The sequence below is a fragment of the Symphalangus syndactylus genome, chromosome 23 (assembly GCF_028878055.3).
Source record: "Symphalangus syndactylus isolate Jambi chromosome 23, NHGRI_mSymSyn1-v2.1_pri, whole genome shotgun sequence".
NCBI lineage: Eukaryota > Metazoa > Chordata > Mammalia > Primates > Hylobatidae > Symphalangus > Symphalangus syndactylus.
Window position 1 is genome coordinate 59,401,782 of NC_072445.2, and position 16,529 is coordinate 59,418,310.

General features: G+C 34.8%; 1 protein-coding gene across 1 annotated transcript in view; it reads right to left on the reverse strand.

Moving 5' to 3' along the window:
• Positions 1-3,235: 3,235 nt before the first annotated feature.
• Positions 3,236-16,529, reverse strand: part of TMEM170B (transmembrane protein 170B) — a 45,819-nt gene continuing 32,525 nt past the window's right edge. The window contains exon 3 of the mRNA XM_055263258.2: positions 3,236-11,338. Coding sequence (XP_055119233.1) covers positions 11,208-11,338 — 131 coding nt within the window. The 3' untranslated portion in view covers positions 3,236-11,207. The remainder of the gene's footprint in view (positions 11,339-16,529) is intronic.

Consider the following 16,529-nt stretch of genomic DNA (forward strand, 5'->3'; position numbering starts at 1 on the left):
AGCTGATGGGCAAGTCCCGGCCATCTTTCAGGATTAATTTATGCTGGCCGCCTTGGCTTCCTCATCTTGTACATATCTGGTTTAGAGAATGCGAGGAATTTGCTAGCTGAGCAAGTTTATTCATCTTGCTTTCTAACTAGGCTCTTTCCCACTGAGGTATGTTTCTAAAATTTCCCTCAGCAGGCTTTGTTGCAAAAGCAGTGCGGGGTTCAACGGGACAGTTTAAATCTAAAACAAATCCTCCCTAAAAATGCACTGTTCTTTGTCAGCACAGAATCTGGCTCTGTCTTTGAAACAGAGGTGCCTGAACTTATTATTAAAACTTCTAGCAAAGGCTAGAAAGACATCATCCCTCTATGTGCAGACAATACATTGAAAGAGGCCAGTGGGACAAAGGTTATTTGCTAAGCACTCACTGCGTGCAACATGAGATGTCATTCCATTTTACTAATGTGAGAACTGACTGTTGCAGAAGTTAAATGACTTGGACAAGTTCAATTACTAAGTGGTAGAGCAGGAATTTAAAACCAAGTCTCATGATACAAGGCAGATTGCACTATGTGTGCATAACCTCAAGTTGACCAACTGTATAACTAAATGTCACTAAGAAAGCGTAGACTGCTAAATTAGATACTAAGATGTCAAGGCTTGCATCTGTAATCCCAGCTATTTGAGAGGCTGAGGCAGGAGGATTGCTTGAGGCTAGGAGTCGGAGACCAGCCTGGGCAACACACACAGTGTGACTCTCTCTAAATAATAAATAAAATACACTAGATAAAATAAATAAATTAGATAAAACCATTATACATTGAGTTGGAATTTAAGAAAAATATATAAATCAAAGTCTAGATTAATGACTTACAAAAATCATAAACTAAAGTGATTTTCTAATTTGCAAACAACCCTGATAGGTTGTTTCTAATTTGCAAACAACCTATCTTAATAATTCTTTGGTAAGTTAAATTGGCTAGTGATGACATGAAGAAACCTTTTTTTCTCATATTTAATTTTATGATGTGCATTTCTTTTGGGAAAAAAAAAACATTAAATGTATCATACGGAAATGAATCCAAAAGTAACAATCAGTTAATTTCAGTTCATAAGTAATGTCCAAGGCAAAAGCAAGGAGAAAAATAAAATAGAACCACTGCACCATCTAGTGACAGAACTCTTGCTTTACAAGAAACCACCTGATGCAATTATTTTGCAAATCAGTCCCCAGAACTTTCTGAGCCTGAAGAATATTCATAAAATTGTCCAAAAGAAGAATGCCTAGTGACAATGAATCATAGAAAATTAAGAGCAGACAGGATAGATTCCTCTCCTAAGTTTCCATTTGGAAGCTAGAGGCAAACCCAATTTTTAGTCCTCAAAGAGTAGGTGCCATGGGTCCTGTTTACTTTCCCCTCTGCACCCAGAAGCTTTATGTATTATTTTATGAGCTAATAAGGGTTTGAAGCCGGGCATGGTTGCACACACCTGTAATCCCAGCTACTCAGGAGGCTAAGAAGGACTGCTTAAGCCCAGGAGTTCGAGACCAACCTGGGCAACATAGTGAGCAATCCACTCTCAAAAACAAAATAATAAAGGTTCGACTGCAAAACACAGATGGTGTAAGGACCTATTCGGTAAATCTGAAATATTTCTCCACAAGCCTGACTAGGACTCATTCATAATGGTAAACACAAGGCTCAGTTTAAGACTAAAGCGCCTTCCTTCTAATTACCTTTCCCTGTAGTTTTGTCCAATGTAGGTGGTGATAAATCTGAAATCTACTAGCCAGGCGTGGTGATGCACACCTGTATTCCTAGCTACTGGGGAGGCTGAGGAGGGAAGATCACTTGAACCCAGGAGGTCAAGGCTGCAGTGAGCTAATTACACCACTGCACTCCAGGCTGGGCAACAGAGTCAGATCTCATCAATCATTAAATCTGAAATAAGTAAATCTGAAATTTAATGTCTTATTTGAATGCTCAGCAAATAACAAAATGCCCAAAGAAAACTGACTTATTTTTTAAAATTACAAAAATATTACTTCAAGAGCCAAAATAGATACTAGAACTAAAATAGAAAACTTTTGTGGGATCTCGATTTATATTTTGTCCAAGATGTTAACATTCATGGCCAGGGAGAAAATGTATTGAATAATTTTATGATTAGTGTGAATAAATAAAAAAAAATTACCAAGGAAGAAGAAAATCCGTTTCCACGGAGTAATTATGTGGAATGAGTAGGTTAGTGTATGTGAAAAAATGTTTACTTCCATTATGCTTGCACAATGTTTAAAGTGAAGCTAGTTTTCATTCCAGCAAGATTTGAAACATTTACAGTGACTGGCTCTGTCAGCTCCAATCTCCTCACAGGCAAGATAGTAGTTGAATCTAGTTGGGTACTTGGCACTTCCCTGAGAAATCCCAAACATTCAAAATATGCATAAATTTGACAATTCAAATCCTCAGTTGATAATTCTTCAAAACCACATAATTTCATCTGGTTTTTGACAGTAATGAGATATTATCTCATTACAGGTAAGAGTTCCCAAAATACTCTGTGGACATCAACACAACATAGTTGTGGGGAAGCAGGTAATAGAGCAAGAAAACCCCAGCCCGGCAATTATTAACTCTGTGACCTTGAGCAGATTCCTACCTTCTCTTAACTTCAAATGCTTCATCTATAAAATGGCGATAAAACATATCACTTGAAGGGTTACCCTAAGTGTTAAAGAATACATAGGAAGTGTCTAACAGATAAGAAGCACTCAACAAATGGTAGCTCCTTATTAATAAAATTGATAGCATGTTTCTTTAAACGGTAACTCAGAAGTAGATGCGATGTGGCCCAGGATTGATCCTAGGCAAGTCTATTAACTAGACTTTAAGCCTCTCACCTTTTTTTTTTTCTTCTGAGAGTCTCATTCGGTCGCCCAGGCTGGAGTGCAGTGGTACGTTTTCCGCTCACTGAAACCTCCGTCTCCCGTGATTTCCAGCCTCAGCCTCCCAAGTAGCTGGGACTACAGGCACATACCACAGCATCCAGCTAACTTTTTGTATTTTTAGTAGAGACGGGGTTTCACCATGTTGGCCAGGCTGGTCACCTCTCAGCTTTTAAGCACTACCTCCTAAGTCTGTAGGTAAAACTGGGCCAGAAAAATTGACAAAAAGGCAAGAGAAGACATTTGAGTCCATAGTGAATGAATTGAAAAGATATATCACCAAGAGTCAAACACCTCATAAAGCTTTCAAAGACAGGTTTATTTATATATAAGTGCATGAAATTGAATACAGAAACTTTATTAAAATACTGTATATTACAAATTTTTAATCCAATAAATTCTGTGTAATGACATTTAAGTGCTGGATTCACTTTCAACAGTTGTTTTGTGTGTATCAGTAAAGAGTTCACCCTGTATATTACAAAGAGGAGAGCCACATGTGGACCTCAGAAATGGTCCTGTGATTAGACACTGAATGATAGTAATTGTGCATCTTTTCCTTAAAGCAATGAATTGGAACCTAGATCTTATCTTTGTAGACCTACTTTGTATAATTAAAAATAACTTGCATATGTTTATTGCTGCCCTTTGAAGAAAATGAGAATGGTGAAAAATAATTTAAAATAAAGATCAACATCTCTAGGCTAAACTGATGCTTACTGCAATTAAAATACTTAAAATTCACTGCAAAATTTGTGTTCTCCAGGAAATTATGCTATATACATAATGAGATTTGTACATGAATTGGGAAATAAAAAATTGCTTATATAAAATTAAAAATCAATAATATACAATATTTACAGCTTGTTAGGTATTATATATAAACATAGTTTTTAAAATAATCCTTCATAATTAAACTGTTTTATGTAAACATGCAGTACACATACTCATACAGTGTAGTTTATAGTCTTAACAGAAGGGGAAATTGTGTTCATGTAACACAGGGTACTTCATCAAATATGCCTTTGTTTTTGTGTATTACCCCTCCAACATTTATTCTCCTGTCTTTAAGCTTCACAGTACATTTAGTATTTCTATAGTAAAAATAAATCCCTGATGGTAAACATATTTCTAAAGGTTAAAGTGTGTGCCCTGTACTACAGTAAAAAACTAACACTGTTCACTAGAATCTCTAGTTTACAACAAAACTAAATTTTAAAGTCTCACACTTAATTTTCTTAACTACATTTTTTTCCATTTCATACTTGGAAAAAGAAAAAATACAGAAAAATACAACATCATGAAAATATAGTGAAAGTAGCTGTCATCTCTCACAGTCAATGACTAAGTAATTGATTTACACTGAACCATATGACGTTAGTAGCTACTATTCGTTAGGCTTTCTAAACTTTGAATTCCCAGTCACGGGTGATGTGTACCTAGCCAACTCACTGGTGCCAATCCTGAATCTTGCTAAATCCACTTTGCACAAGTATCTTAACTTTCAAGGCACTAAGGCTTCATTTAGCTTTTAAAATCTGCCTGTGATTTACTAAATGATTCATCGGTGGTCTGAGAGTTAACACAATTTGAAAGTGAGACTTTTAATACCTGTCAGGTAAACTATATTTTTGCTATTTAAATAAAGACATTTTAGCTAGTTAACTTTCAAGATAAAGTTGATTCCCTCATCTCAGAATAACTAGAGTCAGGGGCTAATATTTTTGGTAGAATCCTATGAATTTTGGATGGCTAAAACAAAAAATACTGTGAATTTCCTATTTGTTCATCTAAATATGTGGAGCTCAAGTCTGAATGTGTGTATTGGTGAGAGGGCCAAATCTTTTAAAAAAATTCTTCCATTGTAAATGCATCCAACATCAAAAACATTAAGAAAGTGTCAACAGTTAAATTATCAACACATCTGCTATCAAAAGTAAATCATTTTTATGATGATTTACTCAACAAGTGCCACTATGTTGCTTTCTATGGAGAAAACTTTAAAATATTCCATTCCAAAAATACTTAACAATGATGTGTAAATACTTTAAAAACAAAAGAAGCTTCATTATCAGTAGTCCTCTCGAGTTAACGTTCCTTTAAACAGGGCTCTAAAAAAAAGTGATTTCTGCTTAATTCAGCAAGACAGAATAAAATTTTTAAAGTGGTGATTTTTAGTAACTACCAATTTATACTTAAGAGAAAAAGTGTTACAGGACTCAGATGATTGATTATACACCGCAATTCCTCTTTCTGTGTATTTGTGTCAAACTGCTTTTGAGTTTCAGTTATCTACCTGAATACATTCCCAAAAAGGGTAGAGTCATGTTACTACCAAGAGTAGATATATGTGGGTGCAGTACATAATCGTAAAACATATGTATGAGGTTCATGCTCTCCTGACTTGCCTAAAGTACTTACTTTTCAGTAAGATTAGAGCTGCATAACCGTAGGTGTTAAGAATATTCTTTCCTAAACCAGCTCCTTGGATTCTATCAACAAATTGTACACGTTTAAACTATAACATACGACATCTGTATGGAAAGAGGAGGAAGATTTTTAGGAAACTGCTAAATTCGTTCTCAAAATCAGGGAAGAGTTATTATGTAAGTTCAATATATGTGCAACAAATGTAAAGAATGTGAAAACAACTTCCCTAAACTCAGGGGAAGAGATGATTATAGTTCATAGCTCAGTTCACTCAGAAATGTTTCCACTAATTTAAAAGTATTATCTGATATATCTCCACATTTATTGAAAATACTTCAGATATTAAGCATTATTTCCCCCAAATTCATGGATACATTTTTAGATAACTAATTCAGCAACCTCCTTAACAACACTGTACTGCCTACACAGAACAGAGCTCCTTAAGTGAGAAGAGCAAACCTGTCACCACACACACACAAAATGCAATACAATTTCAAAATGCACGGTGGTCAGTGAAGCCTCACATATAAAGAAACACAGCATGTGTAAACATGCAGTATACATACTCATCCAGTATAGTTTATAGTCCTAACAAAAGGGTGGAAATTGTGTTCACAGGATGTAGGGCGCTTTGTCAAATATGTTTTTGTTTTTGTGTGTTACCTCTCCAAATGCTATAATTTTTAATCAAATAATATCCTTTTTATCCTGAACAGTCTTCTTCCAAGATGTTATAACAAGGACAGGAAGTTAAGAAAGATTATAAAACCATTTGATTATTGGTCCGTTTTAACAATTGAGAATTTCACCCCTGATTATTAAAAGAAATAGTAATTTACCCAGTTACCCAAAAAGTGTTACCAAATTTCTCTGCAATTGAAATCTGCTAGAATTTCTTCAGTAATTTTCCTCATCCCTCACATCTTAAAAACAAATAATGACTGCAGAGATTCTGATTGAGACTGAGAGAAAAATCTGTAGTGTCAAGAGTGAAGTGGTTTGAGAATATTTCAGAAATTGCTCCAGGCATCTTGTCACTCCCTGAATTATATAATGAACATAAATTTAAAATAATAGTACTTAAAGTTAAAAAAAAAAAAATAGGCTGGGCGCGGCGGCTCACACCTGTAATCCCAGCACTTTGGGAGGCCGAGGTGGGTGGATCCCTTGAGGTTGGGAGTTTGTGACCAGCCTGACCAACATAGAGAAACCTGTCTCTATTAAAAATACAAAATTAGCCGGGCATAGTGATGTGCACCTGTAATCCCAGCTACTCGGGAGACTAAGGAGAATCGCTTGAACCTGGGAGGCAGAGGTTGCGGTGAGCTGAGATCATGCCATTGCACTGCAGCCTGGGCAACAAGAGCAAAACTCCATCTCAAAAAAAAAATAAATAAAAGAAACAAAATAACAGCTAGGGCTTAAGCACCCTTGGCCCGTGGAAGAAAGGACTTGGTAGACACTGAATGTCGTTCTATTTTTCTACAGAATTGGCACTACACTGTAGAGCCAAAGGTCCAGGGCCAGCAGAAGAAACAGACATATAGAAGACAGAAGGGTTATATATCTCTCTTACTTTTCAAGAAGAATAATTAGCAAATAGCAGAAAGTCAATGGTTCATTAACATGGCTGAATGAATCCAAGGGAAGTAAGTGGGATTAGGTAAAGGAGTCAAGGCTGACTGCCTCTCTACCCTTTTCCTATTTTAACCAGTGGTCAACAGAACTCCTAATTTAATCCTGCTTTGCACTGGCCATTTCAACCACCACCAATTCACAAAAGGTTCTTAAAGATCTGCTGATTTTAAAAAGAAAAGGTGAAAAGGAGATGAAGCAAGATAATAAAAGAACGTTTTTAGTTTCTTTCCTAAAGTATATGTAGGGAAAATATAGAAATGAAAGAAAATTGATGAATTTTACAAAACAACATATTCAATTGGTAATGTAATTGCAAAATGTAATTTAAAAAAAATTCTAGAGACGATCAATCGATCACTTACTGTGAAATACATACTGCTTTGCCATTCATAAACAATCTCACGTAATCCTCACAGTAACTACAGGAGGTATTAGTCACATTTTACAGAGTATGAACTGAGGCTCAGAGAGCTTAAGTGATTTGCTCAAGGTCAAAACGCTGACAAGTGACAGAGTCTTAATTCAATCTGTGTTGCTGGCTTGGAGTCTCGTATTCTCTTCACTATGTCACAGCCATGATATCTCAGTTATGGAAATTCCACTTAGTGAGTGAACCAGGAAAATGAGAATTTGGAGGGATAACAGGATAACTTTCAACTAAAATCAGGAAGCAAAATGTTGTCCCAAACTTTTTAGGATTTAAAAATCATCTTGCTAGCTTTTGGTGGACTCAAGGTAAAGAATTCCATCTTGGTAATTCTTGTACTTCTTACTAGAGAAAATACTTGGCAGAGCACTTTACATAGTGGATCCACAAAAAGTGTTTTACAAAATAGAATTATTTGGTGTATGAGTGGCAGCCTAGGTACATCAATGTGGCAGCTGCACTTTCTTCATTAGAGGTTCTTTAAAGACCTTTTCCACAACCTTCTGTGATTTCAAATTATCCCGTTCCTTATATCACAAATACAAGATATACAGGCCAACTCATTTCTTTATTTCTCTCATTTAAAGTACAGACAAAACCCTTATACTTTTTTGAGCAGTGAAATGTATGCTGCAAATACTAAGAAAGTATATTGGGTAACAAACCGTAACACTGTTTGGTAAACATTAAGATCTAAAGAATAATTCAGCTCCAGGCCCTGAATATAGCCAGCATTTAGGACTTCATTTACCCTAGGCAAGGTAGGCTATTAGCTTGGAACTGTCCCATGGGGAAGACTCCTGGTTCTCCTTCTTTTAAAGTTTTAAGCATTATTTGCAGTTTATTTGAGGCCTCCTGACTAGCTGTGATCTATGGGCATTTTTAATCAGTATGTTAAACTGTAATTAGTTTGGGCACGTAGGAGTTCCTTCTTTGGGGAGCGGATTCACTATAAACAATATTTTATTAAACATTTTTAAAATAAAGGAGTGTCCACTATAGAGGATCCTCCCTCCCTTCTTGCATTTGTCACGAAGAAAATGTTCTGCTACATCACATATAAATTTTAACAAAGTATATAACCCAAATACATCAATAAGGACTTTTGTCATGTCCCAAACAAGGGTCTCCAGCTCTATTAAGTGAAGAAAATTTTCCCAAAATTCAAAATTTTCAAACATCCTCAAACATATTTAAAAGATCATTACACTGAACAAATTTTCCACTAGAACATGAAAGTGTTCACTGAAAAAAGCTTTCCAAGTAGACTGTATTCATATATAGCAGCTCTCTATATACATATATAATGATATATATATGTGTGTGTATATACATCATTAAACATTTCTTGTGTCTATAGGAAAGCTACTAACTTTTAAAAAATCTCAGCATATAAACAGCTATTAAGACAATTCATAAACTCAAACTATTCAACTGCATCTCAAAACAAGAGACAGTTGCACAAAATCTCAATGGAAATAACTGAAAACAGCAAAGAAACCAAAAATAACCCCTAAAATTAAAAGTATACACATACACACACAATTCATAACGTAAAGCAACTTGATAATGAGATAACTGCAGGACACTCTACAAACTAATTATTAACCGTTCAATTATACTTTCATTCTAGAGTAAAAACAATAGTTTAAATCTCTTTGGTCCACACATTAGTACATTTAATGTATCCAAGTTCTTTTCTCGTTAATTTTGGATTATGAATCGTGCTCCATATTACTTCACCATAACTTTCTTAAACCATAAAATAACCATATGTTAAAATAAGTATTCATTCTGTAGATCTGAAACAATTTCCACATGCTATTGGTAATTCCTCTGGAAGAATATGAATGCTTTAAATTATTGACAGAATAGCCAAAGTAAAGGAAGAACACAATTCAAGTCTGGCAGAAAAGAAAAAATCAGATTGACTTGGAAAAGTTATGCCTAAATTTAATTTGTAAAAACATCAGGAATATAAAGAACACATGAAACAATTTCAGGCTTGTACATAATAAAAATAATCAATTTTAAGATTTACTTCAAATATCCATGCATAGTTGCTTATTATTTTTTTAAAACAAATTTCCAATCCAGTGTTAGTAAATCCCCCAAATTGGCTTCCATATTGGAAAAAGTACTGCCTCTCCAACTTCTCATTGATAAGTTGTGGATATACTCTGCTTCTGGGTAGAGAAAAAGTGGTATGGGTAACAAAGTTCTTAAATTTGAATGTAATATAACAAAGGCCTACTTTTATAGCAAATTGGATTAAACAGCAAGGCTACCAGGTTATTTTTTGATTATCCTTAACTTCATATTCTCTGCAATGTCTCCTCTGAGTTAGCACATTATAACTGTATCTGGTGCAAAAAAATCTCATTACGAGACCAGTTCAACCCTACCTCCTGTACTCTTAAAATTACGTATTGCCAGAACCTCTTAAAATGTTTTATATAAAGGACATTTCCACTTTTGATATATGCCCTCACAGATTCTTCTAGTAAACTTAAATCATAACTTCATATCATGAATCAAGAACTGAACAACTGAATTACTCAAATACACGCTCAGTACTGCATTGATATGCTGAGACTAATTGCCAAATTTTAAAATTACCTACTATATTCCCCAATTTTTACTTAGCAAAATTATGATGTTGCCACATGTCCAAAGAAAAATAGTTCATTACTCTTCCTATATAACTTACTTGTTACTTATTTCTGCAAATGAGGTCTTTATTTCCAGAGCCTAATTTAGGCCACTCTCTAAAAACAGTTAATACTCCAGAATGAAAGACTGTTTATGTTTTGTCAAAAATCAAGATATATGCAACACGTAATATAATCCCACTGAGATACTAGTTATAAAGATGTTTTGTCCATGAGATACAAGGCAAAAACTTTCTTTAGAAGGGTCAAAGAATGCAACATGCATTTCAGACTTTTTCTTACAAAACTTTTAAGAAAATTTTCAAATTACATTTTTATGACGCACAAACTACAATCAATGTGTATGACCCTTCAAGTTTCTGAATTTGTATAAGAATATGTATGCGTGAGGGAAGCTATAAAGGGTGTTATTTAAGTTAGTGAAAAGTATGCACCCTATAGAGCTACTCTGAGTTCTTAAAATAGTTGAGCTAGTCTTCAGTTAAGAAGACTTATCTTCCACATCAATTAAATAACAATAATACCTAAACATATTGAAGCCCTAAATCCCAGAAACGCGCAACATTAAAAACCAAATAATTTCTCTCATATTAAACAATTCAGTATTTAGCACTCAAATGGGATTTAGTGTTACAGAACAAAAATCTTAGTACATTACCTGAATTCATGTCAAATATGTTCACAGCACTCAGCTACATCTACACTTGCAAATTGTCACATGATCAATGTTAACAAAAAGAAAAGAGTTTGGCACATATATCAATACCTCGAAACGTCCCTGTAACTTAACACAACACTGTTAGGAACGATGATTTCAACACCAATGTTAACCTGATAGGCAGCTAAACAAGGTGCTTTTTCTTGTAACTTTACATAGTGTCTTAATGCACCTTGCCTGAGACAGAGGCACATAAGGTGCAGTGCGGTAGTGCAATCACTTGAACACCAGAGGGCAATCTTTCCACACAGCTCAAGGTCTTCCTTATGCTTTGACCTGCTCAGTCCACATTCTTGCACAATTTCATTTCCACTTGTTAACAATGCCGTTTTCAGGGAATCTGTACATCTGTTTCCTTATGTGAAGTAAGACATTCCCACAGAAACCTCAAAGTGTAGCGAGGATCCTTGAAAAGGAGATGATTAATGTCAGAACAGTCTGTCCAACACCCCATACCAGCGCTTCCAAAGGGGCCATGTTCTTCCCAGCTACTCTGTAAATGCCCGCTACTGCTGCACCTAAGGAGAAACAGGAGAAAAATGAAGGGATACAGTCACTCGTTTTATAACACACTGCATGCTGCACCTTAAGAGCTCTTTTCATTTCATCAAAACATAAGTCATCATTTTTTTCTCATTTTATCCACTTTCTATGAAAAAGTTTCCCTGTGATTGGTGAAAGTTACAACTTACCATAATGCACTTAGCCACTTATTTGAAAAACAGACTTTTCTATTCAACCAAAAGATATATATTTATGGTATATGCTGCATACTTGATAGCAAATATGTTCATAAAAAATGAATAATTCATTATTGCAACCTCTCACCTGGGCATCCAATTAACTAGACCTCTTTAGCATTTTTGTAAACATACAATATACCATACTGATAATTACAAATGATAATGCAGAAAAATAACATAATTTAATGTAATTTCTAAATTATTAATAAATATTTTAATATTAAAGGTATCTTTTCTGAATAATATGAATTCTTAAATGTCATGTAAAATATAATACCTGACTAATCCATCTCACAATCTACCATACAAAATAGTTCATTACTTTTTAAATAAACCATCCAACTCTAAGTTATTTAGAGACTAGTATCTTGACGTCTAATAAGAATGGAAAATGAACTTGACACTTATTCTAGTGAGGTTCCTTAGGTAATGTACACTTCTGAGAATGGGAGAATCTCAGCGTATGAGGAACCTCAGTGCCCATCTGATTCAACATCTGATCTTCACAGACCATCCATAATGATGTGGTATCTAAGTGGCTAACTTTAAAAGTACATTTAGGAACCATAAAGGAGGAAACATTTAAATTATAATATGCCATCTCACAGATGGAGATGGCCTGAAAACTATTTTTCTAGAAAAACTGTCTATATATCCTAAAATGGTTAGATAAAAGAACATAAGACAAAGATGAGAAGTTATCTGAAAATACTGAATTGACAATTACAATTAAGATTGAAACCTAGTCATGAAAATTAGAATATAATTTTTACTTGTCAACTTAGAAAAAAATTAGCTAAAGACTAATTCTTTGTACTTCACTCAAAATCTTCCAAATAAAAGTTATTGTATTGCTCTGTAAGAGATGTAAACAGGAAAAGCAAATTATTAGCCTAAGCCAAGCACTTTCATATACATGTTTTAAAATAAAAGGAAATTAAAATAGTGTACTTACCATATACTATGTATTTTGCTAGGAACTTTATAAATATTATCATATTTAAATATCATACCATCCCCTCAATATTATCGCCTAATTTACAGATGAAAAAAACAGAGGTTCAGAGAGGTTCAGTTACTAGCCCCAGGAAATACAGCAAGTACAAGAGCTGGGATTTTTCAATCCAGGTTAGTCTGGCTATAAATCCTGAAATCATTCTATCACTTCATATTTATACTAAGTGAAAATGAGAACGAAGAATTCCGAGAATGATAAAGTAGCTAACAAGCATCTCAAAACTCCTAGTAGCACCAACATTTACTTAACCAAACAATAAAATCACTTGTATAATTGGTCACATATCCAAATTTTACAATTAGATGACATTCTTTAAAAATATTAAGTATCCTACACCTTTGTCATCAGAAATTATGTTAAACTAGAGTAATACTCTTTCTCTTTGGATTCATCCTAGATTTATATGACTATCTTCCATTTTAAAAACTACAATTTGGCCTCCATCCCTCTGATACTAAGTTTTCAATCATGATCCACAACAAGGGGAAAATCGAAGCAATTACTAGCTCAGGCTGCCTGCGAAATGGCAAACAAATGTGTCAATTCAAACGTTCCATGCTGACATAAGGTGAGGAGCATGGGTTGTGGAGCTAGGCTCCTGGATTAAAATCCAAGCTCCACTACTAAGAAACTGTGTTACACTGGGCAATCACTTAGCCTCCCATGCCTTGCTTCCTCAACTGTAAAATAGGTGGGCATGAAGATTAAGAGATGACACTTGTCAAGTGCTTAAAATAGTGGATGATCCTAGTATGTACTCAACAAATTTTGGCTAGTAGTCGTCATAGTAGTAAAGGATAAAGATAATTCCAATCAGTGATTCACCATTCAATAAATGGTGTTGGAATGACTGGTAGCCATTTCAAAAAAATAAATTTAGGTCCCTGCTTCACACCATTCCCCAAAATAAATTTCAGATGGATTAAATAACTAAATGTTAAAAACAAAAGTACATATCTAAACTTTAAAATGTAAGAGAATTATGTTTATGATCCTAGGAAAAGAGATCTTCTTGAGACCACAAAAAAAGAGTAAAACCCATAAAGGTTTCACATCAGGAACAGACTGGAAAAATATTTGCTATATGCAAAACAAACTGATGATTAATATTTAGAATACAAACACACACATATACATGCATAAACACACATAATCAATACAGCATTTCTGTAATCAAACAAAAACAAAACAAATGTCCACCATCAGTTGGAGATAAACTATATGAAGTCCATACCATGAACCCATACAATTTCAAAAGGAAAATATAGATTTGTATGAACTGAAATAAAAATAACTTAGATATATCATTTAGGTAACAAAGAAAATAAAACATAAAACAATACATATTCTCTACTAGTACATACATACATATGTATGTGTGTATGTATGCGTGTATGTATGTAAATATGTATGAGTGAATGTAATGCATCAACAAATATCTGGCGGATACATACCAAACTGAAAATAGGGCTTACTTCTGAGAAGAGCACTAGTTTGAGAGTGTTGGTCAAAAGGGACTTTGCTCTATCTATGTTTTGAGTTTTACATAATGAATATAATCATATATTACTCACATAATAAAATTTTTAAAATCTAACAACTTCTATACCTAACTTGCCTAAAACGTCCCTAAAATTCCAAGAAACTTTCATCTTAAATGTCAGGATATGAAAGATATTTCATTTTAAATGCCAGGGTATCCTTCAATCCTATTTATCAAATAAAAATATTGGTATACAATGAAAAAGTTAAATAAACTCTTGATTTAAAATAGCAGGGCATAAATATATTATGGAATATAGTAGGAAATAACTATATTCCTTGTATGCAGCTATAACTTATTCATTTTCACTGCCATACAGAATTCCAAGTATGAATATACCACAATTTATTTATCCATTCTATGGCCAACAACATTGCTTTGTTTTCGGTCTTTACAATCACAAACACTGCTCCTGTGAATAGTTCTTGTCCATGACCCCTAGCACACACATGCAGTCAAGAGTTTCTCCATGATCCACGGGTAAAACCAGAACTGCTCAGCCCTGTGGTATGGGCCTTTTCAACTTGACTAGATAGTGCCAAATTATTTTTCCAAATTAGCTGTACCAATGTATATTTCACTTACTCCATATCCTCAGAGGCAGGTGACATCCTTTTTCGTCTTTTAATTTTTTTTTTTGCCAATCTAGTGGGTAAGAGATATTATCTATCTGATTAATTTACAAATCCTTGGCAATTAATGTGATTGAGTTTCTCTTCACATATTATTAGCCATTAGGGTTTCTACTTCTATGAAATGCTTAAGTCCTTTATTCACTTTTCTACTGGGTTGTCTTTTAATAACTTGAGTCACAGGGTTTTTAAAAAATATATAGTCTAGATATTAATCTTTTTACAATTATATGAAGTTATATATTGTTTTATTTATTTATTTATTTATTTTGAGAGGGAGTCTTGCTCTGTCGCCCAGGCTGGAGTGCAGTGGTGCAATCTCGGCTCACTGTAAGCTCCGCCTCCCGGGTTCACGCCATTCTCCTGCCTCAGCCTCTCCGAGTAGCTGGGACTACAGGCGCCCGCCACCACGCCCGGCTAATTTTTTGTATTTTTAGTAGAGACGGGGTTTCACCGTGGTCTCGATCTCCTGACCTCGTGATCCGCCCGCCTCGGCCTCCCAAAGTGCTGGGATTACAAGCGTGAGCCACCGCGCCCGGCCAAATATCTTACCCCAGTTTGTTCTTTAGTTTTCACTCTCCTTAGGGTGTCTTGCTGAACAACAGCTAGTTGAAAGAGTACATTAAGATCTTTATTTTCTTGGTGATTTATGAGGCTAATATATGCAGGCATGCAGAGAAGTGGGATAGGGTTCTTGAAATAAATAACGCATGTGGATCTGCCACTGTGAACAGTGGCAAACATGATCAATTAGAAATAAGGAAAGATCCCAAAAGAAGTGGAGAAAGCAATATTGCCAAGATGATCTGAAGGTGAGTAAAATATACAAAACTACAAGGACGAAGGGGAACAGGAGAGTCATCACTAGACAGAAAACACTGATTAACAACATAAAGTGCCTGCAGATGGGCATTCCAATAAAAAGTGATGTGATCTGCCCTGCGTATTTCCTGACAGAAAGCAAATGATAGCCTGTAGTCCTAGCAACTCAGGAGGCTGAGCTGGGAGGATCACTGGAGCTCAGAAGTTCAAGGGTACAGTAAGGTATGAGTGTGTCACTGCATTCCAGCCTGGGCAGCAGAGCTAGACCCTATCTCTAAAATGGAAAAAGAAAAAAAAAAGGCAAGCATATGATAAAGGTTAAGGGTGAAGAGGCACAAAGAGCTATGGGTGGAAAAACAGAAAAAAAAATAGAACAAGGTTAAGGGAAGAATTAGTTTTAATAATGTGTTGATTCTATCAGTTTGCACAGTTAGATCGAGGTTGGCAAACTACAATCCACAAATCTGGCCCACCCACCTATTTTGTACAGCATGCAGGCTAAGAATAGTTTTCACTTTTTTAAAGTGATTTGTTAAAATCCAGAGACTAACATTTCATGATACATGAAAATTATATGAAATTCTGATTTTAGTGTCCATCAATAATGTTTTCTTGAAATACAGCTGCACTCATTTCTGATATTGAATTATCTTTGCATTCCAAGAACAGGAATTCCTAAGGTTCTGGTGTAGCCCTCATCTTGTTTAGCAACAAGATTACACTGACCTCTGCAAATAAGCTGTGCACAGCTTTTATTCTATTTTCTGCAGTAACTTGGATCAAATATGAACTAGTTATTCTTGAAAGTTTGGTAGAATTCTCCTGTAAACCCATTTGGGCCTGGAGTTTTTTGGAAGAAGGGTCTTTAATATTGCAATTGGCAAAAATAATTATTTTCCTATTCATATTTTCTACTTCCCCTTATGTCAATTTTGACATTTTATATTTAGG